Genomic DNA, 15,379 nt, shown 5'->3' on the forward strand with positions numbered 1-15,379 from the left:
GAGAAGAAACCTCAGACCTCACACAGCACTCCTGGCAGGCAGAGAGAGAAGCAGGAGATCTTCTGGAAGGAAAGGACTTGCCATAGATGGGCTATCTTGTTGTAAGTAGGGGTAATGAAAGGCAACTAAGCAGAGGAAAACTTAGTATAAATCTCTGGAATGTTGCCTAATAGTGGGAATGAAAGAGTTTCCCCACGGCAGTAGCAGGAACACCATCAACTGAACCATTTAAAAAGAAACCAGATATAATATGGACAAAGCAACAGGCTTCTGTTGGCAAGAGGATTGCTGGAAACCTCCGTGGACTTTTTCCATCTCTACTGTGATTTTGTGCTCTACTGTCTCCTTGCTTGTTTGCCCAGCTTACACTATTCTAATACAGAACGAAGAAATTACGCAGTGAGATTACTTAGTCAGAATCTGAAAGTATAGTATAAACAACAGATTATTATTCTTTTTACTGAAAAATCACTTTTGTTCTTTGGCTCTGCTAGCTGGTTACACCCTGAAGGAGAGGCAGGAACCTGTACCCTCACTGCCTGACCCCCCTGATGCGAGTTACAGGGTCGCATGGCAAGGCTTGTCGTCTGAAAGGTGCTTTCTGTAAAGCAAGAGCGCAAGGGGGAACAGGGCATTCCAACCTTTGGCAGATAGTTTGAGAAACATCACCAGAACACTTGCAAACAAGAATTAGGTCTTTTTCCAAATTTTGAATGTAATTCTCCGTCCCCTCCTCCAACAGCACAGCAGCCCAGGCTGGACATGATGTGCTGCGTGACCCCCATCCCTCAATGCCTTGCTTTACAGCAAGCTAGTTTTACTGCCAGTATTAATCCAACTCTTCAAACCTGTGTGGACAATGAAAATCATTAATTCAGGATACTGTCTTTTCTGTACCTGAAGCAGTATAATCTCAGAGGAAATTTCTAAATTTGAAATGGAAAGAGGAGATTATTATACATTTTGGGGTTAAACTATTCCTTTTTTCCAACGTTTCCAAAAAGATGGAACAGTAGGAAGACTAAAAGCTTCTCTGAGGAAAGTAAAATTGGCTTAATGATAACAGCGTTAGCCTTGAAGTTGCAAAAGTGGGATGTGAGCTCCTGGTCCATCATCAGCGCCTGTGTGAGTTCCTTGTGTCAGCTCCCAGCCAGCACAAGGAAAAAGCACTTCCCTGCCTTACAGAAATGCAGCAGGAGGCAGACATTAACACTGTCTTGCCAGCTAAGTAGTACGAAAGCACAAAAAAGGGGGCAACAAAATGAAATTATAAACTTTAGGGAATTAAAATGGTATTTTCTGCATTTTTTTTACCAAAATAGAAACAGTCACAAGAAATATGGTAGTATTGACATTTTTTTCATTAAAATGACTAAAAAAAAGAGAAAAATCTTGACTTGAAAATCACATTTGGAATATGTGGATTATCTTCTCTCCAAGCACTGCCTACTGAGTACACTGGTAATTCAGAGATCACTGTTTATCCACACTACGTTTTTTGAGCAGGACATAGAACTGTGCAGACGGAAACCATGGGCACTGGGGTGCCCACATGTTCAAGTCCCAATCCTCACTTTCCCAAGCCTTGGCTAACGTGGTCTGGTAAGGGGGTTTGCTATATAACTCATTCTCCTTCGCACGCTAGCGACAGATCTGGCTAACTATCCCATATGGCAGATCCAAGCCTGGCACAGAATCAATCCTAAAATTCTCCTTGACAGCTCCCTCTCTCGCTGTGCCCAGCAGAAGCTGGATACAGCAGTGCATCTTGCCCCCAAAATTCAAATTGCTAGCTGCTTTCTTTTTCTGGGAGCTATTTTATGAAGCTGATTGCAGTTACAGGCATACGAAACACCCTCCACGCTGGTTTCAAATGCTCAGTTTTGGAAAATTACAGACCCAGCATTTCTGTCACCCACAGCAGGAACTGCAAAGCAATTTATTTTCATCAACTTCATCTTATTAAAAACACTCAACAAAAATGCACTGACACGTTGTATGAAAAATAAAACAAATTGAAAGACAGGGAGCATTTACAAGGTTATTCATTTCTGCTTGCCACCTAGAAGCACCAGATATAATAATGGAAATGAACAGGGGAGAACATTTGAAAAAGATTTGTGCCTATGACAAGTCAAGGGACGCAGAGAAGCACAGCGACGATGTATTCTGATCTGACAAAGCCCCCAACGTGACAGGAGTGAGAAGGACGACAAACACATTTCCCAGTGGTCAAGTGCAAGAAATAAATGCTGCAGGGATCATTCCACAAGTACTATGTGGTTATGTTGCAGCTAGGATTTCTGAGTTTGGATCTGGAGCTGGCCACCTGCCAACCCTATTACCTCCAGTGTGATGCATTTTATTTTTTTTAGGACAGCCCCCAAGTAGAAGATTTTTGATTAAACAAGGGCATAATTCAGCACCTGCCTCCATCCCTATGCAAGCCAATGTTTTGCTGGCGCATTACATGGCACAATAGTAGTACACATGTTATTTCCAAACAGGCCAACAAGGGGGGTTTAAACATTTCCAGGTGTTGCACTGGTTCTAACCATCACTGTGCAGCTTACACAACCCCCACTAAATGCTATGTATCTATCCATCTGTGTACGTGTGAGTGTGTTTGAGTGACCCCATAAAAGAAGAGAATACGTGCTCTGAAAAGCCGAACAGAAAAAGCAAAGGAAAGAAAGAACATTATTCCAGAGGCTGGAAAGTAAGGCACACAGGCACTACGCCTTCCCTGAGAATCTGTGGCACAGAAGAGAATCCAGATCTCCTGAGTTCACGTCAGCATCTAAAATCCTTTACTTTAGCAAAGTGCTATAGGATTGGAAGTATGTCGATGCCAACTCTTGGAGGATCCAGGAGAAGGTAAATAACACATAGCCTGCAGGGGAGAAAAACACTAAGAAGTATTTTCCTGAGTTTCCCCTTACCTTTTATCTTTCCCAGATATGATAGGTTCTCATCTCGCTACAGTACTCCTTTTCCCATTTATGCTAAGGAGGTGAGTGAACTCTAAAAATCCTAGAACAGTAACCAGAACTAGTCTCCTTTTCCATTAGGAGATGAAAAGTAACTTACTGGTGAATTAAGCTTTTTTAAAAATCCTGTCTACATAAGATTGACAGCATCAGTCTTCCCACTGTAAAAACATAGGAATCCCTGCTCTGTAATAGCCATTGCAGGAAGGTTCAGGGAAAGGAAAGAGCCAGCCTCTGGCTGGCAGCATGCACACTACCTGCTGTGATAATACAGAGAGGAGCTATATTAGGACAAAAGACTCTGTAAGAGCACTTAGCTCTCAAATCTTGGATGCTCTGGACACACACCAGCTCTTCTAATCCTTACATTTCACATGATAGAAGCTTTACACGTTATTAACCTCCTGTTCTTTACTGATAGGGAGTTGCAAAGCCAAGTGACTTGCCCAGGGTTACAGCCACCCAGTATCAGAGCTGGGATTAGCACCCATGGTCCCTTTTGCCTTCTGCTCCACGCTGTCCCCATCACCAATTTCCCCTCTGCTTGCTAGGAGACTAGAAAAGCAAGAAAACATGATGTTTCTGCAACTCAATATGAAGCCGAGTGCATGTGGTGTTAAATTCTCGATTACTTGCTTTCCTCACCAGATACATTCTTCAAGAGGTTGCAAAACTTTTCACGGGCCACTGACTGCTTTCATACAGACACCAAGGTACACATCTTGCATCGTATCTCATGTCCTGCCAAGACGTGAAACAAAAAACCTAACTCTGGTGAAATTTTTTTAAATACCCAGGCAAATGATTCAGTGTTCTCACAAGACCCCCTCCTGCACTTGGAAGAGCATAATTATTAATGACAGAGCTACATCATCATTTTTCTTCGGCTCCTTCCTGAAGACTGCTGTGATGCCTGACAACAGCTTGGACTCCCCCATCACAGGGTCTCCCGCAGCTGCTTTGTGTTTGGAGGGCAGGCTGACCCGGGCATTGGCTCTGTTTTGTCCCATTCTCGTCCAGTGCCAGCACAGCAAGGTATGACCAGATTGCCTTTGCACTACAATACTGCTAAGACATCACTTAAAACAGGAACAAAGAGACTTTTGGTGATGATTCCTCCTTCCCATCTGGTGGACTATGCTACAGCTTCTTAAAGGCTGCCTTTGCTGAAGCCCTAGGGAGCTTTGAGGAATAACTCACAGAGCTCTCACCGAGGCAAGGCAGCTACATGCTACCTCCAAAGCAGGACTGTTAACAAAAGAAATAGGCTGGCTCTGAGCAATGCCTACAAAATGCTGTTAAAGAAAGACTAACTGGCACAAAGGCCATCAGGGCTATGCATCATGGGATATTTATGGTAAAATAACAACAACAAAAAAAAATCACCCAAACAAAACACACCAGTTGTGATCTGTAAAGAATGAAAAGCCATTAGCAAGAATGGTGTGAAATACTAGAATTCTTGCCTGTCCTGGGTTTGGCTGGGATAGAATTAATTTCCTTCCTTGTAGCTGGTACAGTGCTAGGTTTTGTGTTTACTATGAGAGTAACGCTGATAACCCGCTGATGGTTTAGTTGCTGCTGAGCAGCGCTTACTCTAAGTCAAGGACTCCTCCGTTCCTCGCGCTGTGCCATGAGGAGGTGCACGAGGAGCCGGGAGGGAGCAGAGCCAGGACACTGACCCGAACTGGCCAAGGGGCTATTCCGTACCACAGAGCGTCACGCTCGGTACATACGCTGGGGGTGGGGCTGGCTGGGGGCTGCCGGTCACTGCTGGGGGGCTGGCTGGGTGTCAGGGGGGGTGAGCAACTGTGTTGTGCACTGCTTGTCTTTCTTGGGGTTTATTTCTCTCTCTTTTTCTTTTTGTTACTATTATCATTATTGTTATGACTATTATAATATTTTACTTTATTTCAATTACTAAACCGTTCTTATCTCAACCCATGGGGTCTACCCTTTCCTGACTCTCCTCCCCATCCCACCAGGAGAGGCAGTGAGTGAGGCTGTGTGGTACTTACTTGCTGGCCGGGGTTTAACCACGACACAGCCAGATGGGATTGCCACAGCGGCCCATCACCGTACACCCCAGTGTGGGTATGCGGCTCCAGTTTTCTCAGCCTTATAGATGAAGACAACTTATGAGACATTCACAGCTACACAGATGAGGTCCTCTGGGACAATACAAATGTATTTATTATAAAAGTGCTAAATGAATAGAGGTCTTTAGATGAAACCTCATACTGGAACACAAATATTTCAGGTAAGCATTATAACTGCAAAAAACCAAGAGTAACAAGAAATACTCTCTGGTGCTCTAGGAATGGTAGTCAATTCACATAGCTTCTTGTTTTGCTCAGGCAGTAGAGGGTTTCCTCATACGGGCATGTGCTTAGCTGTCTGTTAGGGAACCAGTTAATAATCCATCTTTTTATTAAATGCTATGATATTTACACATATGACACACAACCTCTCTTAAACCTAAACGAGTATGCTGGTCTTCTACATGAGCCTGAACATACCGCGGGGTACATCACACACTGCTGGGTGATTTTCTAGGACTTTTACTGTGCCAGGAGTCAGACTGGATATTCACGTGGCACTGGCCAGCTTTTAAGATGCCCAACTTCAGGCGTGCACTCCAGCACCTTGCAAACCCCAGTGCAGTTACATAGAAAGAGATACACAAGAAGACATGAAAAATCAGAGTGTTTCTGTTTGCTTTCTGTATGCTCAAGAGTTCACCGTTTTGTGATGCCTATGGGTAAGACCTTTCATGAAACGACCACCCCTGCTGAGAAGCTCAGGTACCCTGGTTTATCACTTAACAGTCGATACTTGAAAATCACGAGCATAACCCTAAAACTGCGGAACACGGCATGGCGCAAGACACTGCGGAGTTGATGCAGATGTCTAAGCAATTACCGAGGGCAGGGACACATATCAGGTAGGGATCTCCTTTGTAAAGACAGATACGTCTTTAGTTCTTTCCTGTGCCTATGTTTGTTAGTGCCAACAGCTGTAAAAACCTCTTGAAGTTTGGCCACAGAACGGAATACTGATGGCACCGGCTGCCGCACAAGCGGCACGTGCTCGGCACTGCCACCAGTCCTGCTGCGCTCTGAACCATCCCACCGTAACCCACAGTCCTCGGCAGATTATTCACAAGAAAATCACTCCTTTTGACCAATTCAGCTAAGAGCTAGAAGATTCATTACATTTCAAAGCTGTGGTGAATCAGCAAGGGATCTGTCTGGAGCGGCAGGCTGCCAAAGAAAAGCCTCTCGAAGAAAAAAAAGTCCTGGCAATTCCTCTTCCATGCTACCACCCTACTTGCAAAATGCCCTTCCATACATATATGAAGGGATATATGTGTAGCAGGGGGGAGGTTAAAAGCTGCCCAGCCAAGACTGACATGTTGTAGTTCTTTGACAGTTTTTTCACTGCGCTGTTTTCTATTGATTAAATAATCTCTATCAGATATTAAGCCCCTTGTTATTGGCGCAGCCTATAAATTATTCAGAAGTTATATAAATTCTTATGGTGGGCATGAATTTTTAAACCCTAATTTGGCACCAGGCCAGGAACTCTGGGTTTTTTATTTTATTTTTCCTCGCCTGCAAGAAAATGTGCATGCATTAATTTTTTTTTTTTTTTTTTCCAAAAGACAATTTTAACTCCAGTCTGCTTGTTTGAATGGAGATTATATTTGATTGCTCATTACCTTTGGCCATGAACAGGTTGGAGCTTTTGGAGAAAAGAGAGGTAGGGGATTATGCTGGTGTGCTCTGTACCTTTAATTTACTGGGGCTGACAGGGGTCCGAGCAGTGCCTTCATGGTGTGCAGTCATGCATGCCGTGGCCCTGCAGCAGCCCTCCTTTTGGGCACACGAGACTGAACGGGTCCAGCCGGAGGATCCTCAGCACAGGACAGGCAGAGCTGAGACAACACTCATCAGCTCGCTGCTGCAGTTCTGCTGTTTGAGTTTCACTCTTCAGAACCAAGCGGCCTTTCCCTTAACAACGACGGCCCAGACACACACCATCGCCTACTGCAGCCTGATAGCGAAATGAGGCACGTAACGTCCTGTGGCCCTGGAGCTCCATCCCCCCTTGTCCTTTGCTCACATCACAGAATCGCTCCACTATGGGCCTGTTTTCTCCTAGGCCCAGCCTCCTGGCCTGGATGGTGCACGAGCACATCAGGCACTGAGCAGAAGACACCGTCAGGCTTTTGGGTAGAGCTTATTAAGACCGCGTTGCGCAAGGTGTTGCATTAATCGTCACCACCACCTCTGTGCGAGCCCTGCTGTGTGCCGGCCGGGCATCCCTCCCGCAGGCGGTGCCGCCTGTCCTCGGCGCAGCGCCCTCTCCCCTTGCCCCCCTCCAGCCAGCCCCGGGTCCCCAGGCCCACCTCGCCTGCCGGCCTGGCGCTGCCCCCTCCTGCAGCTGAAGGGGCTTCCCTTGGCCACACCTGCTTGTGATTCATCACAGGGCTAAACCAAGTCAACAGCAGAAGAAAAGGGGTCCAAGTAGCTGGTTATGAATATTTCCCTTAATTCTAATCAAGGCTCAGGTGGAACACCCTTTTGCCTTCCAATTCTGTTCTATTTTCTTTTCCTGAATCCATGGCGCCTGACACCCCACAACCAGACTACCAAGAAGCACACCTACCACAAAATTAATTTTCAGCGCTGAGCCCTGGAGCTGCTCCAACTTTCTGAACCTTCCTTTTGCTTTGAGACAGGTTTCCCTGCAGATGGATCGAATGTCAAAGTCCTGGGCTACCAATAACCAAAGAACACACAGAACCCTTTTTTTCTGTTTTCTCGCATTCTCCGGCATCTCACAATCAGTTTTCAGCAAAACTGAACAGAGTTACAGGAAAACCCTGCAGGAGAGGTCTGGCAGCACGAATGCCTCTGCAGACACCACCAGAGTGTAAGGTGTTGACTCCTGCTGTCAGCTGATCTTGTACAAGCCAGAAATGTGAGTTGTGCACAGGTAAGAGATACTTTAATTTTGTTATCCGGCTGATTGGGAAACACTTTCACCTCTGAAATCACGAGGTGGTGTGTTGTGTACATCGCAGTGAGGCTTGGGCACCTGCCCAGTGAAAGCACCGTACTGCTGAATGGTGAGAAAGGGACTTGTGCTTGGAAAAAGAGCCAACGAACGCATGGTGCATTTCAGAGAACAACATTCTGATGCCCACTCCTTCTGTTGAAACAAATGCTTGTTTCAAATGCTGATTAAGTTGGACAACACAGAGATTTAAAATAAATGCTCCCACAAAATTTCAGAATTTGAAATCTTCAGTGTGAAAATGTGAAAATTAATCGATATAAATCTAGACATATATATACAAATATCTGTATGCACCTATAAATAGAAATTTACATATATATATATACACACACTGACACTGATGGACAGGGAATCATGAAATACTAGTATAAACATCTGAAAGAAAAGGGCATGGAGTGGTCCTAGGATGTCTTTATTCTACCTCATCTCTACTCCTTGCCAAACCACCAATAATTTAAACCAAATAGCTAATCAAACAAAATCAAACAGATAATGCCACCCCTGTTGGGAGTTCTGCAATAAACCCACCGGTCAGCTTATCCCCTTTGGAAAGGGAAGGCCCATCTCCTGTGGATTATAGGATGGCACTTAAGCTGCCATGCTCACAACTCCAACAATGGGACAATTGCTTTTCTCAGATCAAATGGAAAGCTGAATTTACTGCATAGAATACAGTAAATGTACCTATCAGAGATTTAAGAATAAAGCAAAAGATTGTTTCCTAGAAAAGACCCGAGCCAACCACTTTGCTCATGAAGGACTGGGTTTTGTAGGTTTCCTCTTACTTAATCCTCAACATGTCTGCTCATGAGAAGCTCGGTGCTGTGAGCAGCGTGTGAACCCTGCCTGCCTCTCCGTTGCCACACGAACTCTGCCCAGGTAAGACCTTTCCTCTACCTAGCACAGAGCACAGAGGACCAGCACCCAGGTTCACACAGTTCATTGCGGTGCAGAAACCGAACGACCAAAGGAGGGTTTCCCCTCTGATATGCACTACAGAACACACCAAAACGTTATGAGCTTTCTTACCACCTCGCTCATTCCCTTAGTTTATTTACATTTCCCTAAAATTCTTGACTGCTTGAACTTGGTTAGTCAAAATGACTGGTGCACACACAAATTTTGGTAGCTCATTGATCAGTCCCTATTAGGAACCAGCAATGTAAGTTCTTAAAAAACTCTGGGCTTATCCCACACCAGCCTACTTTAACTCATTCTTGATCTTTAAAATGGGAGGATGATCCCCCCATTCCTGGATGCTTTCTCTATTAACATTATACGATGGCAGACAGGGAGGCACAGGTCATCTATAGCTCCTTCTAAATTTCTTCTTACTGCGGACTCCCAATCTTGCTTGAAGGCCATCAAGTATGATCATCCAACAAATATGAAACACTTCAAATGTCAATAATATTGCTAGTTTAGACAACATAATGTATAGCTGAGGTGGTATATCAGCACACAGACAGAGAGCCACAGCGCAGCTGTGTTTTCCCCTATGCACCTAGAACTGTAGTCCACAGTTTTACTAAATGAGACAACTAAAAATGCTGGATAAATTGCTGGAAGTCTTAGAGCTCATAGCTATCTTCATCTCCCCGACCATTCTGGTAGAAAAAACCACAAAACAAACAGAAAATTACTGCTAGGCTAACACACATATGCTAACAGATTTTTATTCTTATTTCTTTAAAACTCATTTTCAGTGTTAAATAAACTGTGGAAAAAGGATTTGATTCATGGTTGCATTAGGAATCTACTCAACCAAAGCCCCTTGTCACAAATTAAATCATAAACCAAAAGTCAAACATGATTTGTGAAATTAACATTTATCGAGGAAATACTCCCCAGCGCTGCATCGTGATTAGTCTCTGGCTCCTGAAATATCACCCATAATTCATAAGCTTCTCTGAAACCATGCCACTACCATTACTGCTGAGATGGCACGTGTGATGGAAAGGCGCTTCCACAACCAGAGAGCAATCCCTTTAGCGATGCTAGTGAGAACTGGAGGTCACTGTGTCTTATTATTTGGGAAAGTACGTGCATGCACAGCTCTCAGCCCCCACGCACATGTCACACCTTGCCCCTCCACAGGCACTCTCTTCCACCTCTTAGATTTATCCAAGGCCACGACTGTTTCTAATTTTGAACACGGAGGCTTGCCAGAAGCTCTGCATTGTGCCCTTTCTTTAAAATAGTGACTAATAAAAAATGAAACACAATTAACAGTCACTGGCTCTTTCAGAGTCAGTGCCTTTCAGCAGAGGGATTCAGTCAGTGCCCTGGCAGGGAGATGCAGACAGCTCAATCTTGCAGGCTGAGAAGCTGCAGCACAAACAAGACTTAGTGATTGTTGAAGGCTAAACGGTCACTGGCAAAGCACATTTTGGAGCCCAACAGTTTTTAGAAGCCACGATAACCAGATATAACTTAAAAGATATGGGATGCTTCCCTTTTCAAGGTGATTTTCAGCAGGAAGATATTTTCCTGCTAAGGAATGCAGTCAGCTTTTGGAAATCTTGGTGTAAGGCCATCCCCACTGCTCTGGGCACTAGATATTTGTCACTTGGAACAAAACAGCCCCCCGGCCTTCTGGGGCAGTGAAGGAGAGCTCAGCTGAGCTGCTGGCTTCAGGGGCATTCAGAGCAAGAAGAAAGCTTCAGCACCTCTATAACCCATCCCCTCACTCCAAGTGACGATCACAGCCCTTCTCCTTCACGTATTCAGACACGGTCTCCACCACCCAAGTACACTACACCTGCTTGGAACACATCAGCTGCATGCTGTGTTTATGCATGTGTGCATGTATTTATGTGTGTGTATACCACAGATTACACAACATACAAATAAGCCGGGATCACAAAGAAGAATATTCCCTCTTTCTTAACCAAAAGAAAGCCTGGGGCCTCATCCTACCCCCGGCTTTAAACCAGAATACAGAGGAATGTAGTCTTACATTTCAGGATTAAAGGAGAATTTACTGGCTGTAAATCCGCATTTCCCTTTGCCATCCTTCTGCATGCAGAGCAGGCTGCATTACATCTGGGCCTCTGTCCTCAGCTGGGGCAAACTGGGCTTAATGGAGCCGTGACCATTTATGCCGCTGAGGATTGAGCACTCGGCATGCAGCTCAGCGAACATCTGAGCCAGCCTCCATCCCGTGCCTGCCTGAGGTCACTCTGGTGACCGCACTTCACCGTGGATGGCAGGCTCTGCCCCAAAGGAGGATGGAGAATCCAAAAGAAATTACTGCCTGCTCTACTAAGCTACCCCACAGGCACAGAGGCCTCACTTCTCAGAACACACATTCATTGCTCCAGTAACGAGACCGGCTGAATAGTCCGTAAGGGACTGCTACCTCCATTCAACACGCTTTCTTTGGGTAAACAGCCATTCCCTTCTCGTGTTGTGACATTAAGGAGAGGTCACCAATGGATGGTGGGCTTTAAAAATAGTTTAATTCTTTTTTAACCACTCTCCTCTGCTTGCAATAACCTGTTAAAAAGCTGAAAATAACACAGAGTTCCCTACTGGGTTGCCCTTTCCCATTTGGAGAACATTGATTTTTTTCCCTGTTGTGCCAAGATTAATGTGGCCTGTTTGTTTGACAACAGATTCAACAGATCTAGTGCCCTGTCAAGCTAAAATGACTCTGTCTGTGGACAACATCCCTGTCTGGCACTGGCAATGATGGGGGGTTGGGGGTGGGGAGAAGGCTTTGCTACTTAACTGTTACTGCAGAACCATCAGGAGATTTCAGCAGCCCTTAAAACCAAAAAGTGTTATTGATGGGGCAAATTCAAAATATTGCTAGCAAGAGTCAGCAGTTTCAATGAAAACTATTAGGCAAGGGAGGTTATCCAAATTATCCACTGGAACAGTCTGTGACAGCTTTGATTCAAAACACTTCCAGATCTTACATGTACAGATCTTCTTCCCATCTTGCTGTTTTGACAGAAAAAGTTGGTTTGTCCTCTCTCCTCCATTTAAGTAAGAAAAGAAACAGCATATAAGTAAAGTACAGAGAAGAAAATGAGAAAAGCCAAGGAAAGAAGGAGTGTCCCTTCCTCATCCAAGTACCAGATATCACACCAGCTGAGGGTGAAAGCACACCCTGCTCCATTCTTTCAGAAACGTTACCAAGTTCCAAAACCCTCTTGTCCCTCCCTTCCTTCCTCCTTCCCTTCCCCTTCCTCTGGCAAAAGCCAGTAATACCTACAAATATTTTTTATTTTCGTAAACATCATGCAGCTTTAAAACGTGGGGATGTTCTATCAACTTCAGGATGGCTATTTCCCGCTCCACCTGGAAGAAACAAAAAGAAATAGAGAAGATTAGAAGCTTGGTCTTTAGAATACATGAGATATTGTCACACATTTTCTTCCCATTTATCCATTTTCCACTCCTCTTTATATGCAGAGGGTATGGCAACTTATAACAATATATCTTGTTTAGCACTCACATCATTTAAGAGCACTCCCTGCTCTGCAGAACACAAAACCAGCAAAATTTCAAGGTTGAAAGAAAAGTCCCAAATCTACCAAAGGGAATTAGCTGTAGGAGTTATATGAGCATTCAAGGCTGTTCCTGCCTCACAATCCAAAGCCAATGGCATATTCTCAAAGTACAGAAACTCCAAGATGTCACTTAGGGCTCTCCCGACCTCCTGCAGGCACCGGTGTGGCTGCACCATGTATTGTGTACTCAGTTAACATTAGAAAATCCTCACCCTGAAGAACCTGGAGTGTATACAGGGGAGACAAAGAGCAGAAGACAGACAGCAATGTGATTTTGTAGCTGCACAACTGAGGCACAGAAAAGGAAAGAAATACATGAAGTGATGTAAGAAGTACAAGGCACAACAAGAAATTAAACCTGATTACTGAAGACATGGTGTTCAGAGCCTTAAGTGTAAGGCTGCGCTTTCTCTCAATTCCCAGTATGACCAAGCATGGCTACTTCTAAGAGCGTGTATTCAACAGGGAGTTAACAAGTTGTGACTAAGTCCCTGTAATTAGTGCAAGCCCTGTTCTCACCCAAAATTCCTATCATAACTGCTGTGGTGCTTTAAACTTGAATTTAATCAGGGTATTCATTAGAGATGGAGGCAGCGCAATTCCTCAGCTGTGAGCAGAATTGCTCTGTGCTGCTTGAAGCCAGGCTGTAACTGCTGGTTTGACCTAGGCTAAGTCCAACAGAGTTAATGCAGCACTGTGGAGACTGTAGATAACAGAAATAAATTCTGCAACAAGACACAGTCTAAGCATTGCACTGTCGGGCATGACAAATTTCCAAGAATCCACAAAGGCAGGAAAAAGGCCTAAAGAAGCGAACAAGGAAAATGAGGTATGGTTCTTTCCAGTCCTTCGAATAACTGATTGTCCTGGAGTTGCTAAGCTAACAAGCAAAACACGAACAAACGACACCACCATCCCTTAACATCTCTCCTGCAGGGACCAGGCGAGTAATTAGGAAGTCACCCCAGTACACATTTAGTTCTTGATGTCCTTTAATTTCCTGAGATATCACCCTCTGCTAAACCTGAACAGACAACTTTCCCTGAATGCCAGTAAGATACTCAGCAGGAAATTAGAAAGTGGTAGTTTTCCAGCGCTGTGCAGAGGAGGAAGATTTCCCAGCATTTTGGTTATCACCCCAGATCTCTCTTCCTCTGCACCACCACACAAAACCAGCAAAAGCAACTCTCGCACCACATCGCCCTTGGCCTTCCTCGTATATCAGGATGGAGAAAAGGGTGTTTGTACATCTGTCAGTCTTTCAAAGATGCTTATTCCTCCCTGCAGAGTCAAAAGTCATTGGAGAGATCCACTTCCACACTCGGGATCTCTGGGAACAGCTCCTTCAGGGAAGTGATTAATGCATTTAAACATGTATGTACACAGTTCAGCACTGCCAGAAGAGCTATGAATTCAGTGATACACAGTACTCAACGGTGACAGCTCTGTAGGCGTCAAGTTACTCATGACCAGCACTTAGATGAAAGCCGCTTATACAAATAGGAAACAAAAGTTGGGTCGATTTCAACTGTACAGCTATTCCATCAAAAAAACAGGGGGAGCGCTAGTTTATTCCATTTTTGTCTCCTCTTCAAAAAGATCTGTTACTCTTTTCTCTTATAAGATATGCACTGGTATTTGCAGAAGGCTTGTTCAGCCCTATAATTGATAAAGTTGGATTTGCTTCAAGAAAGAGGAAAAACAAACCAGAAGAAGCACCCACTCCCATAACAGTCCTCCAATGGTACTGTGCTTCAGCCACAGCACCATGTACCACAGCTGCTCAGAGACTGCAGCTCTGATGAAGTTCCCTTTGGGTGGCAGAGCCCAGGTATTTCGTGGGCAATTGGACCACTGCATGAGCTACAGCAGGGATCACCACTCACCTGTTCTCCCTCCTGGGCCATATCCTGCCTGTGAAAGATTAAATTCCCTGCAGGTGGGCTGTCTGAACCGCCTTGGCAATTCAGTTCTGAAAAACCTCTTGGTGGGTATGGTGGCAACGGATGTTCAGACCAAGTGAGTGATGGATGGCAGCATCCAGCCAGCGCCCTGCTTGGTTACTGTCCTAAAGCAGGAGAAGAGGCAGTGATTTATGAGTGCCACTTGGACAAGGGGATTCGGTCACACCACTGCATGGCCTACGATCGATAAGAGAAAATCGGACCGGAAAGCAAATATCCACTTACTACCTACAGATTTACACCAGGAAACAGTCAGAAAGAAATAACTCGAGTTACTTGAGTTTCATCATTTGAAGTGTGTGAGTGGGAAAGGTTCTGTGCACATTTTTAACTTCCTGGGAACTAAACCCGGAGAGGAAATACAGTTTTGGAGGTCTTGATTTCAACCCCAGGCATGCAGAAAGCATCCGCCTTGGTGTGCCTGGCAGCATTTCTCTGCGCTGGATGGGGTTCAGCGGCGCGTTGTGCTGCGCCACTCCAGCGCAGGCAGCAGGCAGCTTTCCACAGCCTGCTACCTCTCCTAGCTGTAAACCAAGGACAAAGCTAATCTACTCATCTCAGTAAGACTTTATATAACCCTTCAGGAAAAGGCGGTTTTATGAAGGAAGAGTGTCATTACTGTAGTTCTCATAGCCCAGGCCTTGGCCCCATGTAGAGGAGCAAGACACTAATGGCTGTATTATTTCAAGAGCTAGAGATTCCCAGCTCTCTAAACAGCAATCTGATAAAGATCATCCTCAAAAATCTTACAGCAGTGTCCCGCCTCTTCTCCCTTCCAAAGAAAAACAACAGTTCACAAAAATGTGCAACAGACCACCTT

The 15,379-nt window shown here is 44.8% G+C and overlaps 1 protein-coding gene across 19 annotated transcripts in view; it reads right to left on the bottom strand.

Moving 5' to 3' along the window:
* The window catches only part of BRSK2 (BR serine/threonine kinase 2), a 314,590-nt gene that overhangs the window by 93,563 nt on the left and 205,648 nt on the right, over positions 1 to 15,379 (bottom strand). For all 19 annotated transcript variants that reach the window (XM_040608957.1, XM_040608951.1, XM_040608946.1 and 16 more), the window contains exon 3: positions 12,298 to 12,383. In XM_040608957.1, the coding sequence (XP_040464891.1) occupies positions 12,298 to 12,383 (86 nt within the window). The remainder of the gene's footprint in view (positions 1 to 12,297; positions 12,384 to 15,379) is intronic.

Source organism: Falco naumanni, chromosome 10 (genome assembly GCF_017639655.2).
Source record: "Falco naumanni isolate bFalNau1 chromosome 10, bFalNau1.pat, whole genome shotgun sequence".
Lineage (NCBI taxonomy): Eukaryota > Metazoa > Chordata > Aves > Falconiformes > Falconidae > Falco > Falco naumanni.